The sequence below is a fragment of the Cyrtonyx montezumae genome, unplaced genomic scaffold (assembly GCF_038088225.1).
Source record: "Cyrtonyx montezumae isolate F1298 unplaced genomic scaffold, pur_monq_1.0 scaffold_0, whole genome shotgun sequence".
NCBI lineage: Eukaryota > Metazoa > Chordata > Aves > Galliformes > Odontophoridae > Cyrtonyx > Cyrtonyx montezumae.
The window spans coordinates 53,214,409-53,235,835 of NW_027071824.1; the positions used below are offsets into that span (position 1 = coordinate 53,214,409).

Sequence of the window (21,427 nt, forward strand, 5' to 3'; positions counted from 1 at the left end):
GGTGAAGATGCCTAAGAATTGAATAAGAAGTCAGCAGGAATTGCTCCTTTTCTTCAAGGAACTCTGAGTGAGATGCCATGCAGTGATTAATGCTATGAGTAGAGCACTGAGGCTGGAAATGGTAAGAAACCACAGCGGAACCCAAAGATAAACTCCTGGAAATACCTCTTCCCCCGTGCTATTACTTTTGAACAGAAAATGAAAGCTGCACTGTGAAGCCAAGAAATGAGGACAGAATATACCAAGCTTAAAATATGAGAAACCAGATGAGAAGAACACATGAGGTTTGCTCCCAGAAGATAAGTAACCTTAGATGTTAGGCCTGAAGAACATTATTACACAGTCAACATATATTTTGTCAGACACCTAGACAAAGTCATGGCACACAGCCACTTCCTTGTACAGTAAGGGAAGCGCTTTCAGAAAATGACTGGACAGCTTTTAGCACATGCTATCAAAGCAGATTTTTGTTCAATATACTATGAGATCTGGACTTGAAAGTCTATGCGTGAACCAGCAGCTATGGCTCTGAAGGGAGAGGATATCTTCAGGTTGTTTGTCTAGAATTTCATCTGAAAATACTCAGTTGCTGTTCCATAAAATAACAGTAACTGTTGAGATTTTAGTAAGCTGTTTACATTTGTATAGGCAGAGGGAACTCATTCTGCTGTGCTTTTTTTTTTTTAATTCCCCTTTTCCACTCCAAGCTACCTACTGTGACACAACAGATGATGCAGCTGTGTAATTATACAACTTATTATTAGATCATATAGGCAGAAGAGACATTACTAGCATTCTTTGTTTATACTGTAATGCACTTACTGAGGTTCATCATTGTCAGCTCTCTGGAGGAGGGATAGTGCAGCCTCTCCGCAAAGTCTCGGCAATACCACACAAGCAGCTCTTGGTTGGCAGGGATGGGCTTGATAGTGTAGAAGTAGATGTTCATTCCATTCTGACAGGCTGCCAAGTTCTGCTCCTGAACTGAGTAGCCAGGGTTTACATAACGCATCCAGTTGCTCTTGTCCTCATTAAATCCATCAATGAAGTGGTGAAGCTCACCACTTGAATAGATCTGGAACAGAAAGTGCCTATGAGTATATGTATGCATGATACGCAACGTGCGTGCACAGAGTCCACAGTGGAAAAATGATAAGTTCAAAAGAAAAAAAAAAAAAAAAGCTTTCAAGAAAAAGCTGAGCAGAAATTACTGAAGTAAGAGTTCAAGCTGGGTTTCTTCCCATTCCAATTATGATATTCTCTGTTTTAAGAAAAGAAATGCTTAGTCACAGGCAAGTTACCTCTTCCATCTCTGCTCAGCTGATGTACCTCTGCTAGTATGGACAAATCAAACACAAAATCTGAAACGCAAGTACTCTCCCTGCCTGAGTCCTTTTCCTGGTGCTGCGATCAACAACTGGGTGATACTAATGACTGCAGGTCTGAGTGCATGCTTGCATTAATGCTTTGAGTCACCTGTGTATAAGACTGACTGGCTGTGCTACGTCAGAGTCTTTCTCACCTTTTTCTATGGCCTCTGTACTTGCAGTTTCCTACCACCTCCGCCCAAAGGTTTAAACTATGCAAACATCCTCCACCACCCCCCAGAGTCCTAAAGCAACACTTGCTCACTGTTGGACTGTAGCCCTTTTGTAGGAAGGCTGGGCGAGGCGGAGATGAACTTCACCTGCCATAACTCAGCGAAGACCTGGAAAGGGGCCAGTCGATGAGAAGTCACTTTTCCTATCAAAGGGACACGCTCCGACTTGTCCATGGAAAGGAACGAATATGTGGAGTTACATGCTGTTCTGTAGCTTGGGGGAGAAAAAGTCCCAGCCACTGGGAGAAGCTACTGTTTCTTAAAGTGGGAAGAATAGGAGAAGTATTAAAAAAAAATGGAAAAAACCCTCCAGGAGATATGTCTGTTCTGGACACATCCCTTGCTCTCAGGGAGAACTGGCTCCACACTGGATGAAACGGAGTTCCCCAGCTCGCAAATTAAATGGCTGGGCACATGAAAAGCAGCAGTCTGCCCTGGTGACAAGTCTCCTTGGGTAGGAAATACCTCCAGAAGAGGAGACGCAGCTTGTTGTAGGGAGGAGAATGCTGGGCAACCTGCTCCTGCCTTAGCATGCCCACACCATTGGCCGGGCACACCGGGCCTGCTGCCCACCTGGACCTCTCCTTGCCGTCCTGACGGCCCACAGTGCTGAGGGCCGAGGCAGCCTGGCCCTTTAACACAGGCCATAAACACCAGAATCACTTTCTTTAAGAGTAACTTCCTGTAAACCGAGAAGGGGGAAATACATGTGGCCTCATCAAAGCGGCCTGCGAGAGATTTTGCGGTGTGTTTGTTATGAGAAAATGGAAGGGAGATGGGTGAATTTCTGCTGTCTCAAGAGGAGCCGTCAAGTTTCTCCGCTTGCCCCGGCTCACAAACTTCCAGGAACGGCGTGGGGCTGCAGCACTCAGCGCCTGCCCTGACTGCTCCCCATGGCCAGCACAGGATGGGATACGGCAGGGCCTACGCCCCCGCCTCCCCAGCCTAGTTGCCCTGCTGGGCTCCCACTTCTTCTGGGTAAGAGGAGAGCAGATGTGCTGAGTCACAGCACAGTTCCCAGAAATGACGTCGGCCCGCTCCCCTCGAGCATCCCCCTGCGTGCTGCAGATGTTCCCGCTCCCATCAGCGAGCCAGGCGTGCCTTCAGCAACATGTGGGAAGTTATCTCCCACAATTTCCTTTGCATATGCAGGCCTGCTTCAGCCCCATAGGAAAGAATTCATCTTCAGTGCAGCAGTGTATCTTGAATGAATCAAGAGATTATAGCAGGGAATTTAATGATGCTTAGATGGCTCCTCGGATATTATTTCCAAGGATCCCCTCGCATTTAGGCTTAAAGTCACATCATGAAAATGATGTCATCTTTCCCACTGCCATGTATGAATGAAGCAAGATGGTGAGCAGCTCTGATCCCAGAGTCTGCTCTATTACAAACCACTGGCAGGGCTAGGGCCAGCACATTGCTGTGCACTCTTCCTATGTCAGACATGAGCTCTGACCTCAGCTAAAAGAAAAGTGTTGTAGCCCAATGAATGCAAAAGCAGCTGCCTGCTTTGTACAAACACTCATGCAAATAGCTGCCTTTGCAATGCTGTATTACACTGCATGAGGATGATCAGAGAAAACCAAAATGATGCAATTAGGCACTGTGCTTGCCCTGGGTTTCACCTGGATGTGAGGTTGCGATTTTGCTATGTGGCAGGGAGGCACCTGGGCACGGAGGCTTGGATGTACTCCCAAATCCACTGATTTAAACACAGCCTAAATGGCTAAAGGCAGGAAAACAAATCCATGGAAGAAATGGGGCTTAAAGAACGTTCTCTAAAAACTAATAATGGGTCTGCAAAGGAAACTGAGGATTATGTTAATTGATAAACTGGAGGCAATTTCCCCAGCACGGAGTTTCATGCCAAAACAAGTCGGCTTGTGCTCCCTTCCAACTTACAATACTGAATAGAAATTAGGCATCACCTCTAACATTTCTCTGCCCTTAATAAATTTTCACTAGGATTCACGGCCTCTCTTTCTGAAGAAGACTAGAAAAGCCTACGGCTTGAATTATACATGCTGAAGATCATCATCATCTCCGTGTTACAGCAGTTCTATTCAACACCAGGAAAAAATACCCTAAAAGATACCGTGATTCCAGAGAAAAAGGTGATGCAGTACTTTCACAACTTCTTCAGAGCTGGAAAAATCAAGTGTATGTGCATTTGCATAAATAAGAATGAATATCAACTGTCAAGAAATTCAAGATAACCTTCCCCTACAGCAAGCAAGCAGAATTATTTCTTTATCCCATCAAGTACTGATCTGCTTCAGAGGACAGAGCCAGGAAGGGCTGGGTATCTCCCTTGCTCTCTCCACCTACACAACCCCTATATTCAAGACAGGCAGTCTCTTACTCAGCTTAGCTCACCACGTTCACTCTGCTCCTCCGTGGCAGCAGCACACAGAAGTTGCCCCCTGCATTCGCACAGGCCTGAAGCAGGAAGTGACCCAGCTTTTCAGCTGTACTCATTTAGTGATCTGCTTACTGCAACAACATGGTGCTGTTTTTTCCTGCTTACCCGCCAAAAGTATTTTCTGTTCGCATTCTTGGGAACCGTATCGCTGGTATAGATCTCTCCTACCAGGGGTCCAAAGCGCGTTCCTTTTGGGATGTACTCTTTGCTTATAACTCCAGTGACCTACAAGAAGAGCAGCACAGGATCAGTCCATTGCCAGCAGAAATTGATAATTCTTCCTTCCTCTCCCCTGCCCCGCAAACTTACAAGGTTAAACAACTAATATGTGAAGTTTTTAGCCAGTGGTCAGGCAAAACAGAAATACTTAACAACAGTGCCGGATATGAGATGACCAGCTCTGTTAGACACTAAAGTCTTACCGAGACATACAAAAGCCTAAGATGAACAATGCCTGAAAAATGTGTTTTGTAGAAATACAAGAAGAAACAGTAAGCAAAATGTATAGAGATTGTCAAATAACTTTGTAAGTTATTTTTCCTATTAATAGGCAACCTCTAAAATCTAGTTCCAGCAAATAAAAATATTCAAGAACTATCAATCACTTTGCTGCTACACAGCCAGCTATAGTGAGGAATTGGAATGACTGCATCTCCAGGTCAGAATGAAACTTTACCCCTACTCCTCTTACTCCACACCCCTCCTGATAGCTAAAAGGAGAAAAGCAGCAACAACAAGACCTACAATTCTCTCATCAACAGTGGCATACGAAACAGAATACGAAATGGCAGTGGGACATGTACTCACAGATCACCCTCTTTTATAAAAAAAGAGGCAGCAGTTCCGGTAACATATGACAAGTGGGTTTGGTCAGAAAGGCGTAAAGGTTTTGATGAAAATGCTCCACTGCTAGGTCTAAGAAATGTACTCTAGTTGCTCAGCTTCCTTCTTGACAGTAATTATACCAAAAAAAGTCACTGACCACAAATCAGGAAGCAATTCATCATTATTCAGAAGAACGTGCCTTGGAGTAACCCTTTGCAAAACACTGCTGAGTTATTGGTTTTGTCCCTCTCTGTTTCTCACCAATCTTCTCAAATTTAATATATCCAAAGAATGTTTAAAAACAGCAATCCTGTAAACCAGAAACCCGAGACTATGCAAGATGGATCCTGCTGCTCAGACAGTGGAGAAAAAGGATGGTAAAAAGCTCATAAATTTGTATTATAACCAAACTTTCTTGGCAGAACATATTAATAATGTTCCCTTTGTGCACCTTGCCACTTAATAGTTGTCTTTTTGCTCATCAAGATTTCAGAGCAAGACAGCAGTAGCAGAGTTTGTTGATAAACACTGAGAATGGGGATTACTGCTGTCTGTACTCAGCAAGGAATCAACGTTCTTACCAAAGCAGATTAGCAGTCACCAAACCCTGCAGATAGCTCACTTCAGCGAGCATTTCATTTTCTTTGTAACAGCCCTTCACAGCAGAGGATGGTAAAAACCCTGAACTGCAGACAGCACTCCACAAATTAGCCAAGCCTTGTGTTTTTCTCATGCTACATTTTCTTCTGTTGCATTACTTTCAGTGTGAGAAAGGGAGACAAACAGACAGACAGACAAGTACTTGTCTGTATTCTGGTTAAGATTAAAAATCCCAGTAACCAACTAATGCCTGGCATAATTTCATGTGAGATGTCAAAATAAAGGGAACAAATAACAGCCCAAGCATCAAGGAGATAATCCACCCGGAAACAGATTGCTGGGTGTATGTGGCGTGGTTGTTGTTCACGCTTGTCTGTGTTTTAACGTGTTTCAGAACACCGCAAAACAAATTAAATGTCAACAGTAGAAGTAGTTAAATGCTCCATTGATCTGTGCATCTGGACTGAAGAGACAAAAAAGGGACTTCCAGAAATTTTCCTACATCTACCACAAGCTGAAACAAGCTCAGTGGCTCAGTTTTATTTTTGTCTTGCTTGTACATTTCTCATAGAGAGCTGAAAAAGGCAGATGTTCTTCTCATCTTCCCCATATATCTTCATTTACATCCATCTGCCCTCTCAAGAGAAGTTCACAACCAAGATACAGCACACCCTACCCGTTTGACTGCAAGGTAGCTCGAGTTTTTTTCACGGTTTTAAAATATCTTGCTCTTAATTAAAATGACTTTAATGAAATTCTCAGAATTTCTAGAAATCACTCCTTGAACCAGTCAACTTGAAACACTCGCTGCACACTGGCATCTCTGACACAGCAGATGCTTTTTGATATCCACTTCCATAGAGCATTCTCTTCCTCCCCAGAACACAAGGACAGCTTCTATCAGAAGGTGATTTTGGCAGAAGTTCTAGACATGTGTGTTTGCTCTGCTGAATCAGACTAAAGCTACCCAGCTGATCTTTAACCAAGCATGGCTTACTGGTCCCAGTGTCCCCAGGAGTTAAGAGCTGGTGCCAGAGGAGGGCTGCCCTCCAGGGGAGGGAGGACCACTGTGTCAAGCCAGTACCAGGCACCAAGCCACCGTCAGACGCTTGCACAGCTGGAAGGACTCCTGCCCCACCGTGACTTCGGGATCACTTAATAGGAGCCCACAAAGTGCAGAGCTGCTCAGGGCTGCAGCTGAACAGCAAAGGAGCTGCATGCCCAGACTGATGGGAAGCTGGCTGCGGGCTGCCAACAAGCCATAGCAGAGAGGCATTTCAGACTTGTGTCCACCAGGTGTCCTTCAGCACATTTCTCCGTCTGTTGAGACCTTCTGAAGCAGTGTCATGGCAGAGAACCACAGAAAAGTGTGACCTGAGTTTTGCTTGCCCTGATAAAAGCCTTCTGCTCTCACACAGCCCCTGCAAGCATGCCTAACTAACCTGTGCAGTAAGTGAGCAGAACGCTATTTGCAGAATATTATCTTCTTTACTGACAATTATCCCCTCTCTTTTTAAGCTATAGCCACTTAACAACTTTTAGCACTCTCCCAACTGGGCCACACACACACATCCTTCCTCTCAGTAAAACATCATTTGCACTGGGAAGACTAAACCAAACCCGATAGCACGATGATGATGATAGATCTTAGCACACCAGCCAAAGCCGAGAGGAGCTCCCCCTCCTTCCCCGTGGTCCCAGCGGGACGGGGTGTGTAGAGAGGGCCCTGCTGGTCATAAGGAGCAGCGTCTGCACCCTGGGGCCGCGGGGAGCCGGGGGCTGCATGGCGTGGAGCACCCAGCCCAGGGCGGCCACGGCCCTGGAACTGACCAGGGTCCTAATGCGGTGCGGGGGGCCGATCTGCCACCAGCCCGCTGCCAGGATGCCAGGCTCAGGTTCTCCGGTCAGCCTGAGGGGACCCCGTCCAGTGGATGCTTTATGGGCAGCGCTGGCCTTGCCACTGCCTCAGCACATCTGTCAGTGTCAGCGGGACAGTGTGCACACAGGAGAGAGCAGGGCTGAGTGCAGATTCACTATTACCAAGAACTTTAAAAGACCTACAACTGTTTGGAGTGAGAACATGGAAACAAACAACTCGGGCAGATTCCTACAGGAGTTACTTTACAGTGGGACCAACAGCTTTAAAGGACTAGCTAAAATGCAAAAATGTAAATAAATAAATAAATAAATCTTACTGGCTCCAGAGCACTGTGAAAGAACAGTATTTTCCAAATGCAAATCAGGACAAGCCATTATGTGCTTTAGAATAATGCTGATTTTTCTTAACTCCTAGGTCTACAGTTATATAAACCCATGTAAATTTACCCCTTCATTCAGTTAGCACTTTCTAAAAAAGAGCTGCCATGAGGGGATATGTTTTCAGGCTGCTTCCTCTCTGATCATACATGAAAGATGGAAAATGTAAGCATGACAGCAAGCGTGTGAGGTGCATTGGTAACAGCATCAAATCACTGCCTCAGTACAGTGTCCGCATCTCAGGGACATACAAGTTATTGGCTCACTGAGATCTGTTCTCGCTGACAGGAGCACGGGATGGGGTGCCAGGATGGGGCACTGGCAGTATTCAAGGCAGCCAAATAACTGCCTTTTGATGTCAAGAAGGGCTGATTGGGCTGTAAGTGAAGCCAAAGGGAAAAATAATTGAAAAAAAAAATTTTGAAACAAAAAAAATTATTCACATATGGCCTTCTTGAGTGTGATTTTGGCACAGTGTTTTGTCCATTTTTGACAAGTGCTAAAACTGGAACAAAGATAAATAATTCATGCATAGGAATAAATAAATGACTTCACGTAAATCTAGCAGCCCAGAATGTTACGAGCAGTAGTAACTTATTTTTTAAAATGCTGACACATACTGTGAACTCATAACGAAAAATGTGTCCTTCAGAAAAATCCCCGATCAAGATCCAAGAATAAACAAGAGTATGATGTGTCATGGACTCCCTCGCAAATTCAATACGCTCTTACAGAGGCACTACTCACTTCACAAAGCGTGCGAGGAAAAGAAACATGAAAAGCAGCCCTCCCCAGACAGCAGCGCTTATACTTCCTCCCTCCCAGGCAGGCACGCAGTACTTTTCCTTCTCCAAACAGAGATACAATGCTAATCATGACAACCACATGATCTAATCATGACAGTATTTAGCATTTCACAAGCGATGTATCAGACATGTTTTTGTCAATAAATTGACTCAGCATTTAAAACTCTCAACCAGATGAAGCCATAGTTCTCCCGAAAGTTAACAATGAAGACAGCTCACATCTGAAATCCACTGGCAAACATGCACGCAAGCATCCCTCGATGCCTTACCTCAGACTTTTGCAAGTGAAAAATCCCACCCTATTGTGCTGTCAGGACTTAGGTGGTTTTCCATGAGGTCAAAACCAGAGCCAGGATCCTTCTGACCTCGCAGACGCCGGTGCGTAAGAGAAACACATACCCAGTTCTGACCCCTCTGAATAAAACCAAGACTTATAAGGTAGATAAAAAAAAAATAATGCTCCGCGTCAGGAGCTGTGAGAGGGCAAATGGGCTGTGCCGCATGCAGCTATCACCCCAATGACAAGCGGCAAACAGGTGACCTGTCCTCACAGCTACAGCACCAGACCTTTCACAGAAAAGAAGCCACTCTCTTTCTTACAGAACTACGTTAGAAATAGCCAGGGCTCCTGGGTTCCTATTGCTCCTGCCAGTAGGTGCAATTCAGCGCAAATAAACGAGCTTTGGAGAACAAAAGGAGGATGTCCTATATTCAGACTCCCACTAGCAAGGAGCTGTGCGGGTCATACTTGACAAGGAAGAACTTGGAACCCTTCAGCAACTTTTCCTTCCCCCCCACCTCCTATACAGCAATCCTCCCGCCTCGATTCACCAAGCTCAGCTATAACACAAGAAAATTGCATGCCGATATTTCCCAACACAGTGCTGGGAACTCCGAAAGCTGCTTGGACACCTACTACTGTGGCTGGAGAACCCAGCCCGAGCTGGGTGGGCTCACAGTCCCCGGCTGGCTGCCTGGGCCCTGTGCCACAAGCTCATCCTTCGGTCCAGAGAGCTCTCTGCATCACACAGTGAAGTCGTGGCATTATCTCTCCCGAAAGTCAGACACATCTCACGATACACTGAGGTAAAATGAGGTTTTGAGCTGTTTTTTTTTGGGAGCACGTCCTTACTCTGCCAAGTTCTGCGGGGCAGGGCAGGGCAGATGGGAAGAGAAGAGTGATTTTACATGGGAATTTAGCTTTAACCTCTTAGCAAACCTCTACCAGGCATTGTATAAGGCACTGCCAAACTCAATTCCATGGTGCCAATACCCTCCAGTTGGGGGTCCAGCCCTATTTCTGTATGCAGGATTAAACAAGTACCTGCTTTAGAAGGAAACATTTGATAGACACAGATGAGTGTATTCCTTCTCAGCTCTGTGGTCAGTGTGTTTAGCCAAAGCAGAAGCACAGGTAATAGCTGCCACACCACAAGTCTCAGCACAAGGAGAAATGAAGGGTTGTCCCTTGGGTTATTACCCCGCTGAACATCACACCTAGCTATAATAGCTACTCTATAGGAAGGAGTAAACACAAAACTAAATTGCTCATCTGGGCTCATTTCTTTCCAGCCCTTCTGAAACAACAACAAAGAATGCACCCACTCCAGGGACACGGATAGGACAGACTCGCACGGCCAGCTACCAGTGAAGATGCTGTCCCAGATAAACACAAGTCAACCTGAGCTATGGCTATCCTGCTGTCCAGCTTACGGCAGTCCCACCACATCCTCAATCGATAAGCCAAACTGAAGTATTTAGGAAGTCGGGACCATGGCGAGCTCACGAAAAGAATAAAGCAATTTCATAACCAAAGAGAAAACAAAAAGAAATAATTAAACACATTTCCAGGAATTTGTTTTTTTGTTTTTTTTTTTCCCTTCTACTTTTTTTTTAAAGCTATTTATTGGACAAGTGAGGCACTTTAATCTCTGTGCCAGAAGCAATGAATGGTCCTGGCAAACAGCAGTCTAGAAATTGGCACGGGGAACCACCCCGCAGTTTAAATATGCTTATTCAGATGCTGTTCAAATTGTGTGAAAATTTAACTGTTTGTGAATTGGCTCAGAGCCGGGTTCAGAGACAGGCTGGCTGCAATTCGCAGTGCAAATACCACGCAACAGATGCCCCGTCCACTGTTTCTTAAAAGTATTACGAGGGTCCCATCCTAAAAACCAGTGGGCAGCACTTGGTGGTGGCATAGTGTGCGTGCGTAAAGAGCGGAAGGCAAGGCGAGCGCACGCTTTCTGAAGCACTGTGGTTTGGATTGTCTGACTCCAACCTTCCCCGGGCACCGCCGCTTACCTCTTTGCAGTTTGATGCGTATTTGAAAGTCAAGTTCCTTGGCAAGGAAGCCTCTGCCTGAGTGAGGGTGCCTCCATCGGCACTGGGGTCCCACGGGTGGTCATTGACGATGTACGTGCACTTCTCTTCGAAATCGGCCTCCGTCCACTGGGTCATGTCAGCATCCTCCATGTCCATTTTCATTGTCCACTCTCTCCCTTTCACCAGATTCTTGAAACTCACAGCGTCCGAGCTACACTGTGTAGCAGCCTGGAAAATAAGAAAACAGCCTTTAATCCTCATTGTCCTTCAGTGTTGTGGTTTCCGTTGAGACAGCGTGACTAATGCAGCAGTCTGTGACACTTTAAAAGCGTATGCAGGATAGCTGGTACAGTTGAGTAATAGCCAAAAAGCAGTGTAAATGAAGCTGTGCCGGCTGAAGCAGCGCCTTGAAATGCCAGCCTCAGTCACAGCGAGGAGGGAACCAAAACAAAGAGGAAAAAAATCCCCGGGCTGACAGCTGCTGTACCTTTCTCAGAGCCTTTCCTCAGTGTCTCCGAGAAGAGAAAAATATTCCATGCCCAAGAAAGCGCGGGGTCACGGCCGCGCGACCACTCGGTTGCCTGTGGAAAGGCTGCCTCAGAAAGTGTCACACAAACAAGGAGAGGAAGAGGAAAGGAGCTGCTGTCTGCGTCTGAATGAAGCTAAAAATGGAAAGCGCATGTTGGAAGAGCGGAACCCAGCCTTGCCTTTTCCAAATGGGGAAGCCTGAACTTTCCCACCGGCTTTCAACACACAAACAACTTTCAAAACAACCTGCCCCCCCCGCCCCCCCCTCCGCCCCAACTCCCCCTCCTGCCGTCCCCTTATCCTTTGGCACGGGCGGTGGAGCGAGCCGACATCCTGCCAGCATCCCCACCGCCCCGCACAAAGCACTGCCACGCATTCCCGGGGGTCAAAAAGGCAAAGAAAGGGAGCGAGGGAAACTGGAAAAATAAAAAATAATTAAAAAAAAAAAAGTCCTCGTATCCCTCGTGAATTTGATGGCACCTCAGGAATTACTCTCACAAAGCACTGGTTAGGATCCCTGAGTGAGAAATTCCTCCAAACCCACTCTTTCTGTTTGGGACAAAAGCTGTGCTAGCAAACACGGCGCCAAGCAGGTAGCAGGACGCTCCTTCCCCGAGGTAAATGAAGGACCCGGCTCCGCGCTCACGCCGGGCGCTCGGAACGGCGCTCAGCCGGCACGCAGCCGTATCCCACTTATCCCATAGCGAAAACGCAGCCCCGCGACATTCGCATCCCTCCTCCGACAAAACGAAAGGGCCGGGGGGGGCGGGGGGGGAGGTGGAGGAGAACGCGGGCTTCCGAGCCGCGGGCGGGCAGCGCCGGGCTGCGGGGCACCGGGCTGCGGGAACGCGGCGCTGCGGTGCGCCGGGCTGGAGCTGCTTCCCGGCGGAGCCGTATTCCGGGGCTCCGGTGTAGCAGAGGCGGGCGCGGGGTCGGCGCTGCCCGTCCGGGAAGGCTCCGCCGGCGGCTCCGGGGTCCGGCGCGGGGCGGCGGGGGCGCGGCGCTGCTTACCGGGGCTGAGTCGGGGAGCGGTTCCGCACAGAAGCCCCTCGTCCGCGGCGGATCTCGCTCATATCTACCGAGTAAACATTGCTTCTTCCTTCCAGCCGCTGGGTCCCCGGGAGACTGACTCACACCTAGCGCCTCCGCGCCCTCCCGCTCCTCCTCCCGCCGCAGACAGGTGCTGCGCGCTCGCTGCTTTTGCCTTTCCGAGACACTGGAGGGCTGAGTGAGACAGCAAAGGCTGCAGCCCGCTCCCGCTCCCTCCCCGCTTCGGATTCCCAATGAGGCGCCCCGCCGATGCCCGGGCGGGAGGTGGGGCGGTACCTGCGGCCCCGGCCCTCACGCAACGCGGCGGAACTTTGCTTCTTTCGTTTTGTTTCTGGCTCGTTCTGCTCTTCCCCGGAGCGAGCACTGCCTGCCCCGACCGTGGGGACAGCCCCACCGGGGCACCTCCGTGCGGGCGCCGCGGTTCTGCTAACCCCCCCCTTGACATGAAACGCGTCTTTGGTTTGTTTTGTTTTAACGCTGTCTGAAGCTCAGAGCGCCAAAGGTCTCCGTTTCCAGCCCTCCCCCATCCCACCCCCCGCCGATTTAAGTGGTTACGATGCTATGAAAATTACAAGGAAAAACGATTTCCAGGGTACCGAATTACAACTCTGATTTAAAGCCCCTACTCCCAAACCTCAGCGATTACAGCAGTTTGATAAGCCCTGTCCAGGAGTCTTGTTATTTTGGTATTAGTCCTTCACAGAGTCTCTTTCTAATGGTCTGTAAAGGGAACGAAGAAATCACCTCAATTTCTCCCTTTAAATAAAATCCCCTTCTCCCCACGTAACGACAGGGAAGCACAGGAGGGAAATGCACAGCGGGCAGCACTTCAAAACTTGACACCTCATTTGCAGCATTAAAAAATAATAATAAAAAGAAGAGCACTGGTCCTTGTGCTGGGTAATATGAAAGTGATGGTGGTGGGAAGAGAGTTGCAATAGTCATCAGCAGACCCCAAGCCCAGTTTCTTCCCCCGACCCAAGCCAACGTGCTGGCTAAAGGAAGGACATCCTGTGATGATGGCATACAATGTCCTGTTTGTTTATTATTAAGAGCATTCCTGCTTCTCATTGCAAAACAGCCAGATGCCTTACTTCCTCCAGTGGTCCTGTCCCCACAGCAAGGAATCCTCCAGCTCAGAGAAACAATGATGCATGGCTCCATTTATAGCCACGCTCAGCCCATTGCAGATGTGGGCCGAGGCAAACCTCCTTCTCACCTCATATCTCCAGCACCTTTGTCGCTGCTGCCCTGGCACAGCCTCCCTGGCAGGTGCACACCCAGCCCTCTCCCTCCGCACGTTCCTCCTTCCCAATAAAGCATGGTGAGGAGGATTACTTTGCTACTCTTGGCTCACAGCGCTCAGAATAGTACATCTGTGCAAAGACCTTCATGTGCTCTGGCATCGAGGGCTCATGGCTGCAGGCAGAAGTGGAGCAGCTGCCTTGCGAGTGGTGTCCTGATGTCACCATCACCCCGAGGGACTCCACCAGAGGTGGAGTGCTGGGCTAGGGGATTCAGGGTGGCACTGGCCGCATGGGGTAGCAGCGAGGCACAGCTGAAATGAGGGCTAGGAAGGCTCTGAAGGAGGAAGAGCCACTCATTAAAGGAGAGAAATCCGGCCTACTTGATTGGGTTAATTAACTGATGCTGAGTCACACCACATAGAGCAGAAAAACAATGTAGTCATACTGAAGGTGATTATTTTACCAAAAAATAGTCTCACTTTGAGAGGCAGCTGTTTCAGAGCTTTTCACTTCCCTGTTAGAGTGACAGGAAAAAAGAGGAGGGAACAAGAAAAATAGGGTTGGTACATCTCCTTTAGGGGCTGATCTTAATGTGAAAGAAAGCTAGAAAAGAGCAAATCCTTCCTTCAAGGAAGGAGAGGAGGCAGAGGACAGACCAGGTGAGATGAAGTGACATACTCTCTGGGACAACATGAGGATGCCTATGCCACAAGAGCTCTGCCAGAGCCCAGGAAGGCAAGTGTAGCTCGCTGAGCACACAAGCTGCCAACAACTGTGGTACACTCCGAGGTTGGCCCAAAATCAGCCCCCAGAGCTGCAGAGGGGAAGGGATCTCAACAGCACGCAGCACTGCCCGATCTCAAATAAAAGCAAGTTTATCAAGAAGAGAGAGAACAAATTGAAAAGAATGTGTGCTGAAGCCAGATCATAAAGGAAGCTCTGCTATTAAAGAAATACACAGATTGACCTTCTGACCTTCCTCTTTAATAGAGAAACATAAAAAGATGCCCTACTCAACCGGCAGCCCTCTGCTCTTTTATAAAAATATTTCATACCAGTAGCTGCTATTGTCTGGAATGTGCAATTTCAAAATGTTGTTCATTTCAAAAAAGAACATTTTTAGTCATATTTTCATTTTTTCCTTCTCGCTCATAGAAAACCTCAATTACCGTATTAATCAGCATTTCTTAGGCAGCTCTCTCTGCAGCAGCTTTCAGCCTGGCAACAAATCATGAATGGCCCTAGCGGCTCTGATCTCAGAAATCCCCATCCATTTCCTTTGATGCTATCACCACCTCAGCTCAACAACAAGCCGAGGCCTCCGCTCAGCTGCTGCCGCTCTCCCTGCCAGAGCGGGAAGTGTCAGGGGAAGGAGGAGGGCAAGGAGCTGCCTCGAGCCTACGAAACTTCTTCAGAAAGTTGGAGGGGAGATAAAATGCACACGAGAGATTAAAGCGCAGTCTCATTTTCACATCCTCCCCATCTCCTTACCCAAAGAAGGTCAGTGCTGGATTGACCACATCAAGAGCCACTACCAGACCCACCCCCTTCCCCACTTCCTGTATGTAGGCATCCTGGTGCTAGTAAACATTTGGGGACCAGTTGTGGTCACTGCTCAGAGAAGGTACGCAATGGAATTGCACGACTGCACTTCTTCTAAAAGAGGCAGCACTGGAAGAAGAGCTTCCTTAGAGTTCTGCTGAGATACACTTACTCAGGGCTGTGCTTCTGAGTATGTGCCCCGTGCCAGAGTGAGGGCATGCTCTGGTGGATGAGCGACAGGGTGAGCTAAAGCCTTCTGCCCACACACTGGCCTGACTGTTCCAAAACACAGCCTATAGGCTTCAGATATGATCTCTGAGGCTTTGTGTGCCCTGAACTACTCCAGCAAGGGACTGCTTGTAAGGAGAGAAATTAAAATCACACTTGAATCTGCATGAAGGTTTTTGCAAGGGCATTTGGGGTGGTGTATGTTGTAGCCAGGAGGCTTTTACATAAACGCGTTCAGCTCTCAGGGACTACCTTTAATTACAGAGCACCCTGGCCACTGCCTCCTAGCAGTTCCAAATGCCTGTACGTTTATTCTGGTCTCTGGTGTGCTACAGGAAGAGGAGACCTTTTGGCCGCACTCTAGTGGAGGCCTAGATGGCTCCTTAGATTTCGATGGTCTTTGATCCTCTAAGGAAATTTTCCCTAAAAAGAGAAAAAAAGAAGTCGAACAAAAATGCCATATCCTTTTCTGTCTTCAGCTAGGCCTTATTAAAATACTGCTCAGATGACTCTGAATAAGCCAAAACAACTCCCTTCCAATAGAAAAAGCGACAACAACAACAAAACAGTCTTGCAGCACAGAGAAGCACGTTTAGTTCCTCGAGTTTGAGGAAATGGCTGTCTGGGCATGATGCTGGGAGAGTGAGAAGTCACCGTGAGAAGCTCAGCTTCTCTTTGCTGTGAGTGCAGCCCCACAGCAGAGACGTAACAGTGTGAAGACACTTGCTCTCATTTCCCAGGAGGCAAGCTCTGGTGAAGGTATTGAGAAAGCTGCAACAGCAGCGGCAGCTTTGTCATCGCACTTCTTGATGTGTTGGTTTTTTTTTTGTTCGAAGGCAACAGACTTTGATGTCTGATGGAGAACTGACTATATGGAAGGAGCCATCTCCCTGTTCCTTATGAGAAGGATAGAGGGACCACAGAAGATCAGAAGATCCCCTCTTGCTTACCAGCAGCCTTTCAATCACACTCTGAGCAATGGTGGTCCTAGGAGAGGTAGGGAAGATAGCCAGAACCCAACACAACAACCCTCATGTTGTCTTTGCATGTTTCTGCCAACTCAAATTAATCCTGGGCAAGCAAACCTGAGCGCAAAAGTCTACCTTCAATGTCCCATATACAGCATTTTCAGTGTTCTGCCTGTAGCAATCAAGTCTGTGAAAAATGACTGAAAGCACCCAGTCCATTCCAATCTCTTCCCATTCTTCCTGGTGACAAGAACACAACCCTGAAAAAGGGTGTGTGTTTGGGGAAACTTTCCTTTGAGATAGGCTGATTTCCAGATTGTTATGGAGGAGGGATATGACGGAATACAGACATACATACATAACTGTATTAGAAGTTTCACTCCTATGAATATTTCCAACACCTACCTCAGAGCAACGTGAAATACCAAAACAATCTCAGGAAGAATTGCATGAATTCAACTTGCATGCCTCGACACTTTTTGGGGTATCCTCTCCTCAACCCCCTGAGCAAACAACAGTGATGAGAACCATGGTGAAGCCTCAGATTGTGTCCCAGCCCTGTTCTGGTTCCAACTGAAAGCTCCCCAGGCTGTGGACGGCGAGGGGCTGGTGCACACAGCAGGAGGTTGTGATCCAGGAGGGTGGAACCTCGCCACCTCTCAGACAAAGGACTGGCCACCGAGCACGTTGCAAAACAGATTAACAAAAACAACAGCTCAGCACCATGACGGAGTGCGTGTGTTGGAAATGAAAATATTTACCCACAGATTATCACAGACCCAGCAATGCTGCTACCACACATCTGGGACGGAAGGATTCGACACAGCAAGTGTGAGATCGGAGCTGGTTAAGGAATTGGGCTGGGGTGGACTGAGCAACTGCACTTTAAGCTGCTGAGAGTACAGTTGTCACTTCTCCACCTTCCCTACCCCACAGTGGTGAAATAACAGTCTTTTCATACCTGTGTGTTGTGTGGGGGAGGGAAGAATTCCTCTGCTATTAAACACAACTTCTCATTAAACAGTTGACACCTTATCCTTCTTTAAATGTTGTAATGTTTACTTTGCAAAACCCAGGAAAGCTTTTAAAATAAAGATAGCCAGAGATTCCTAAGCCCCGTGTCCTTGCTTATCTGCTCTTTATCAAGCAGCTATTGTTCCTGGAGGAGCTGGCTGGAAGGTGGAGCGAAGGGGGTTAATGTTCAATAGGTGTCTCCGGGCTCCCCTGCAGGAATAGGGCTGCTGACAGAAGAGCAGCACCGGGCTGCCAGCCGCTTCCTGCAGAATGGGACAAGCCAGGGGGAAAACCTAGAGCTGCAGCTCCCTCGCCTCTCTCTTTTTTTTTCGTTGGTCTCCCCAAACAACTAGTTTAAAAGAAAGACATTGTCCTTAGGAGAGATAATCCCACAATAGAGAGTCCATTAGAGGTATTAAAGCATTGGCAGCGCCTGATCTACAAGAAGGGCTCTGTCCTGACAATAGACAATTAAAGCTGATAAATCTGCACTACTTGTTGCCGTTCTAATTCCTCGTAATTGTATGCTACTTGTCCCTGCCTCCTGCGTCCAGGGATGAAGCATGCTTCTTTAATCTCCAGAGTACCTGACCTAGTTCCTATGTGGTCTTTTCAGGACCTGTTTTCTTCCCATCTGGACTTCTCTCCTCCTCCTCTCCTTCCCTGCCTCCCTCCCCGAGGCATTAAGAAGAGGTTACAGAAGAGGGCACGGAAAACACCAGCACACAGCACCCGGATCGATAATTCTGGAGCCCCAGACAATGCTCTAATCTGCAATAACAGCTAATCATGCTCAATTTGGCACACCAGTGATTAAACTGTACTTTTCATTAGTATCAACAAGTAGAGCAGACGCACACTGACGATCCCAATCGCCCTGTCACCGAGAGCTGCCAAAGTCCTGCTCTGCTCTTTGTGTAGCTGCTGCATCACCAGTTTTGCCAGAGCTGGCTCTCCATGCCGACTTACACTTTTCCTTTGACGTTTCACAGGCTGCAGCTCTTAGTTGTGCTTTCTATAAAAAGCCAGCCCCTGCCTCACTTTGCTGCGAGGAGTTCACTCGAATTAAAGGGCTCAGTGGGTCGCACGGGGATGCGCTGTGCCGGACACTGGAGAACGATCATCACCAGTATGTGTTCACTCTGGGTGCTGGTAAATGTTCTGGGTTTTATCCTGCATCTCAAATGTATTTGGTGTTTTTCTCAGATTTCCTTTCCCTATTTTTTAAGACTATCACTAGTCTAGAAGATATCACTAGACAGAAGACAAATACAGATTACCTTGGATTTACTCATTTTTCATACAGAAGCATTACAAGAGGTTTTGAGGCTGAAGAATGACTTGCTTTTTCTTTTTTAACCCTGAACACATGAACAAGCCGCTACCGTGTCGCTTTAGAAATCTATGTGGTTATTAACCCATCTCTTGATAGCAACCCTCAGTCACCCTCCCAGAACTGGATTCCCACCCTCGCTTCTTCTGGTTAGAACTGGACCCAGCGGACCCGTTTTGCAAACTGCCCTGGAAGCCTCACCCAGGAGTTTACCACAATCTGTCTCTGAAGCACAGCACCAAATTCCAGGACTCCTAGAGACCGACCCCACACACTCAGGGGTCTCCTTCTGTTTAACTTTAGCTTATCAACCTTGTATTAACTTTAGTAAGTGTTAAAACTGCACTCTACGTCGTTCTTTAAAAAAAGAAAAAGAAAGAAAGAAAAAAAAAGAGAGCATGGAAGATACCAAACGAATGCAGGAAATGTCTATTCTACTATTAATATTGATGAATCCCTAATGCATTTGAAACCCACTTGAGGTAAGTCAGTAGAATTCTTCTCCTGGCAGCTATTCTCCATCAAACTACCCCCGCTAAAGATGTTGATGCTTTCCCTTTTGCTCTGTAATCTTTAAACGAAGTCTAGATCTCACCAGAGGTTACCACAAAATAATGCATTTTACCCTAAGTGTACGTAGAGCCTTGGAGACAGGGGTTTAAAGCAGCACACGCGTTCTCTTGATTTATCATTTTAAGATAGGAAGCTGCTGCGACAAACAAAACACTTCCTTGAAAGTGGGACAGCAGCAGATTGTGGTGCAGAAAGCTCCGGGATCTTTTGTTTTCCCGGAGAGCAACAACGGGGTGTTGCAGGGAAAGACAACAGCCTCCCCCTTGCTAAAACCCAAATCAGTTCCTATACGAAAGCCTGCCAACTGCTAGCTAGACGGTAACAAAATATTGCAGATAATTCACTTTTCACGATAAAGCAAAACCAAGCAGGCATGCAGCACCCAGCAGGGGCTCAACTGATAAAACGGTGTCAAACTCAAACCATTTGTCAATTGGAAGGGGAGAGAGAGAGCTGAAAGATGGACTCAGGAAGTAGATTTATCTAGTGCGACACATTAACTAGTATAAATACTACGGAAAAAGTAAACACATTTAAGCAGCAGTATCTGCAGGCAGCACAGAAAGGCTCCTGAGGCTCAGCCCCGGCCGGCCACCTCACCACTCAGCTGTCAGCCACGACAGCAGTAGCATTTTTCTTCTTGTGTGGGGCTGCAGTGCCATTTAATTCACGGCGCTAAAAGGTTTTATTAAAGGCATACATTATAATTAAACAAAACAAAAGCTGCTCTGCTAGTCTCCTCCCTCCACCCAGTAGCCAAAACAATAAAACCACCTTGGCAGCAAACAAGTCAGGTAACATAACCCCAGAGAAGATCACCGATTTGTTATATCACCCTTGCTTTTACATTTTGCATGCTCAAAAGATGCCTTATTGGAAACTGTGGGCCAGCAGGCTCCCGAGGATGCTGATGGGCAGGCAGAGCAGTGTGGGGCACGCAAACAAAACCCAGTCCTGCCAGGCAGAAGAGCTCTGCAGGTGCACGCTTTCCTCTGAAAAGTCAAAACAACACCGCTTTGGGGTGGTGTGTCTCTCCCGCAACCACAGGGAAGAAGGCAAAGGATTCAGAGGTAGGATAATGACCCGTAGCTGCGTATGCCAACCTCGTGCCTGCAAACCCGTCACATCAGAGAACGGCGTGTCACAACAACAGATCAATCTGACACTCAACCAAAGACGAGACTCGAAAAAAATTAACAGCAAAGCAAGCAATATACGTCGTTAAAAAATAATTACAAAAAAAAAAAAAAAAGAAAGAAAGAAAAAGGAGAGAAGTAAGGAATTAATTCACCAAGCAGAACACAGCCCACTTCTTTGTTTAGCTGTACCTTCACGTGTCCCCACAGAGCGGGCTCCCCACCTCCAGCTCACACATCTTGGGATGTTAGTCCAAGGGAAAGCCTGCCATCCGCCCGGCGCTGTGCACACCAGCGCTGCACACCCGTGCACGCTCAGCACGCACCCGCGCCCTCGCTCCCCGACACGCACTGCCTGGAACTGCTCCGAGGATTTGAGAATTTCCTCCCTCCCCTCACATCCACTCCACCCCATTCCGTAATTAGGCTTAACAAGAGCAATTAACAAAACAAACTCCTCTCCGCCTGGTGGCCTGATAATTCTGATTGTCATAATGTATTAAGATGTGTAAGCCAGTTTAAAATAAAGGTAAATTACAACATTGCACAAGAGCTGCTTCGCACCTATTTTTACAGCTTTTATCATAGGGATAATGAACATTTGGCCACGCCTTTAATTTAAAAAGCAAAAACCCAAACTCTGAACATCACAGCTCCAAACTGGACTGAGAAGACTACTGGGGGTTTTTGCTAGTTTTATTAGAGGGCTGCCCCCTCCTCCTGCACAGTAGTACCTCAACTCCATATAAACATGTTCTCATTTTGAAATTGCCTAATAACACTAAAAATCTAACTTACAAAATCAAGTTTAAAGGCATCCCCTGGCTTTACAAGTGTCCACGAATCAATGGTTTGTAATTGCTGCAGCTCTTCCCTACCTGTTGTCTAATGATATTGCATGGGAGGACAAAGCTTCTGGACATTCTTTAGATGGTGTTTTTTCCACCTACATTCAGTTTGCTTTCCTCCAG

At 47.3% G+C, this 21,427-nt stretch overlaps 1 protein-coding gene across 4 annotated transcripts in view; it reads right to left on the bottom strand.

Annotated features, from left to right (window-relative positions):
- PRDM1 (PR/SET domain 1) overlaps positions 1–20,746 on the bottom strand; it is a 31,095-nt gene extending 10,349 nt beyond the window's left edge. The window contains exons 1-4 of one of the 4 annotated variants that reach the window (XM_065735477.1): positions 20,649–20,746; positions 10,817–11,065; positions 4,131–4,250; positions 823–1,075 (exon numbers count right to left, since the gene is read on the bottom strand). In XM_065735477.1, the coding sequence (XP_065591549.1) occupies positions 823–1,075; positions 4,131–4,250; positions 10,817–10,999 (556 nt within the window). In that variant the 5' untranslated portion in view covers positions 11,000–11,065; positions 20,649–20,746. The other 3 variants (XM_065735486.1, XM_065735469.1, XM_065735459.1) reach the window with 3 other exon arrangements.
- Positions 20,747–21,427: the final 681 nt, after the last annotated feature.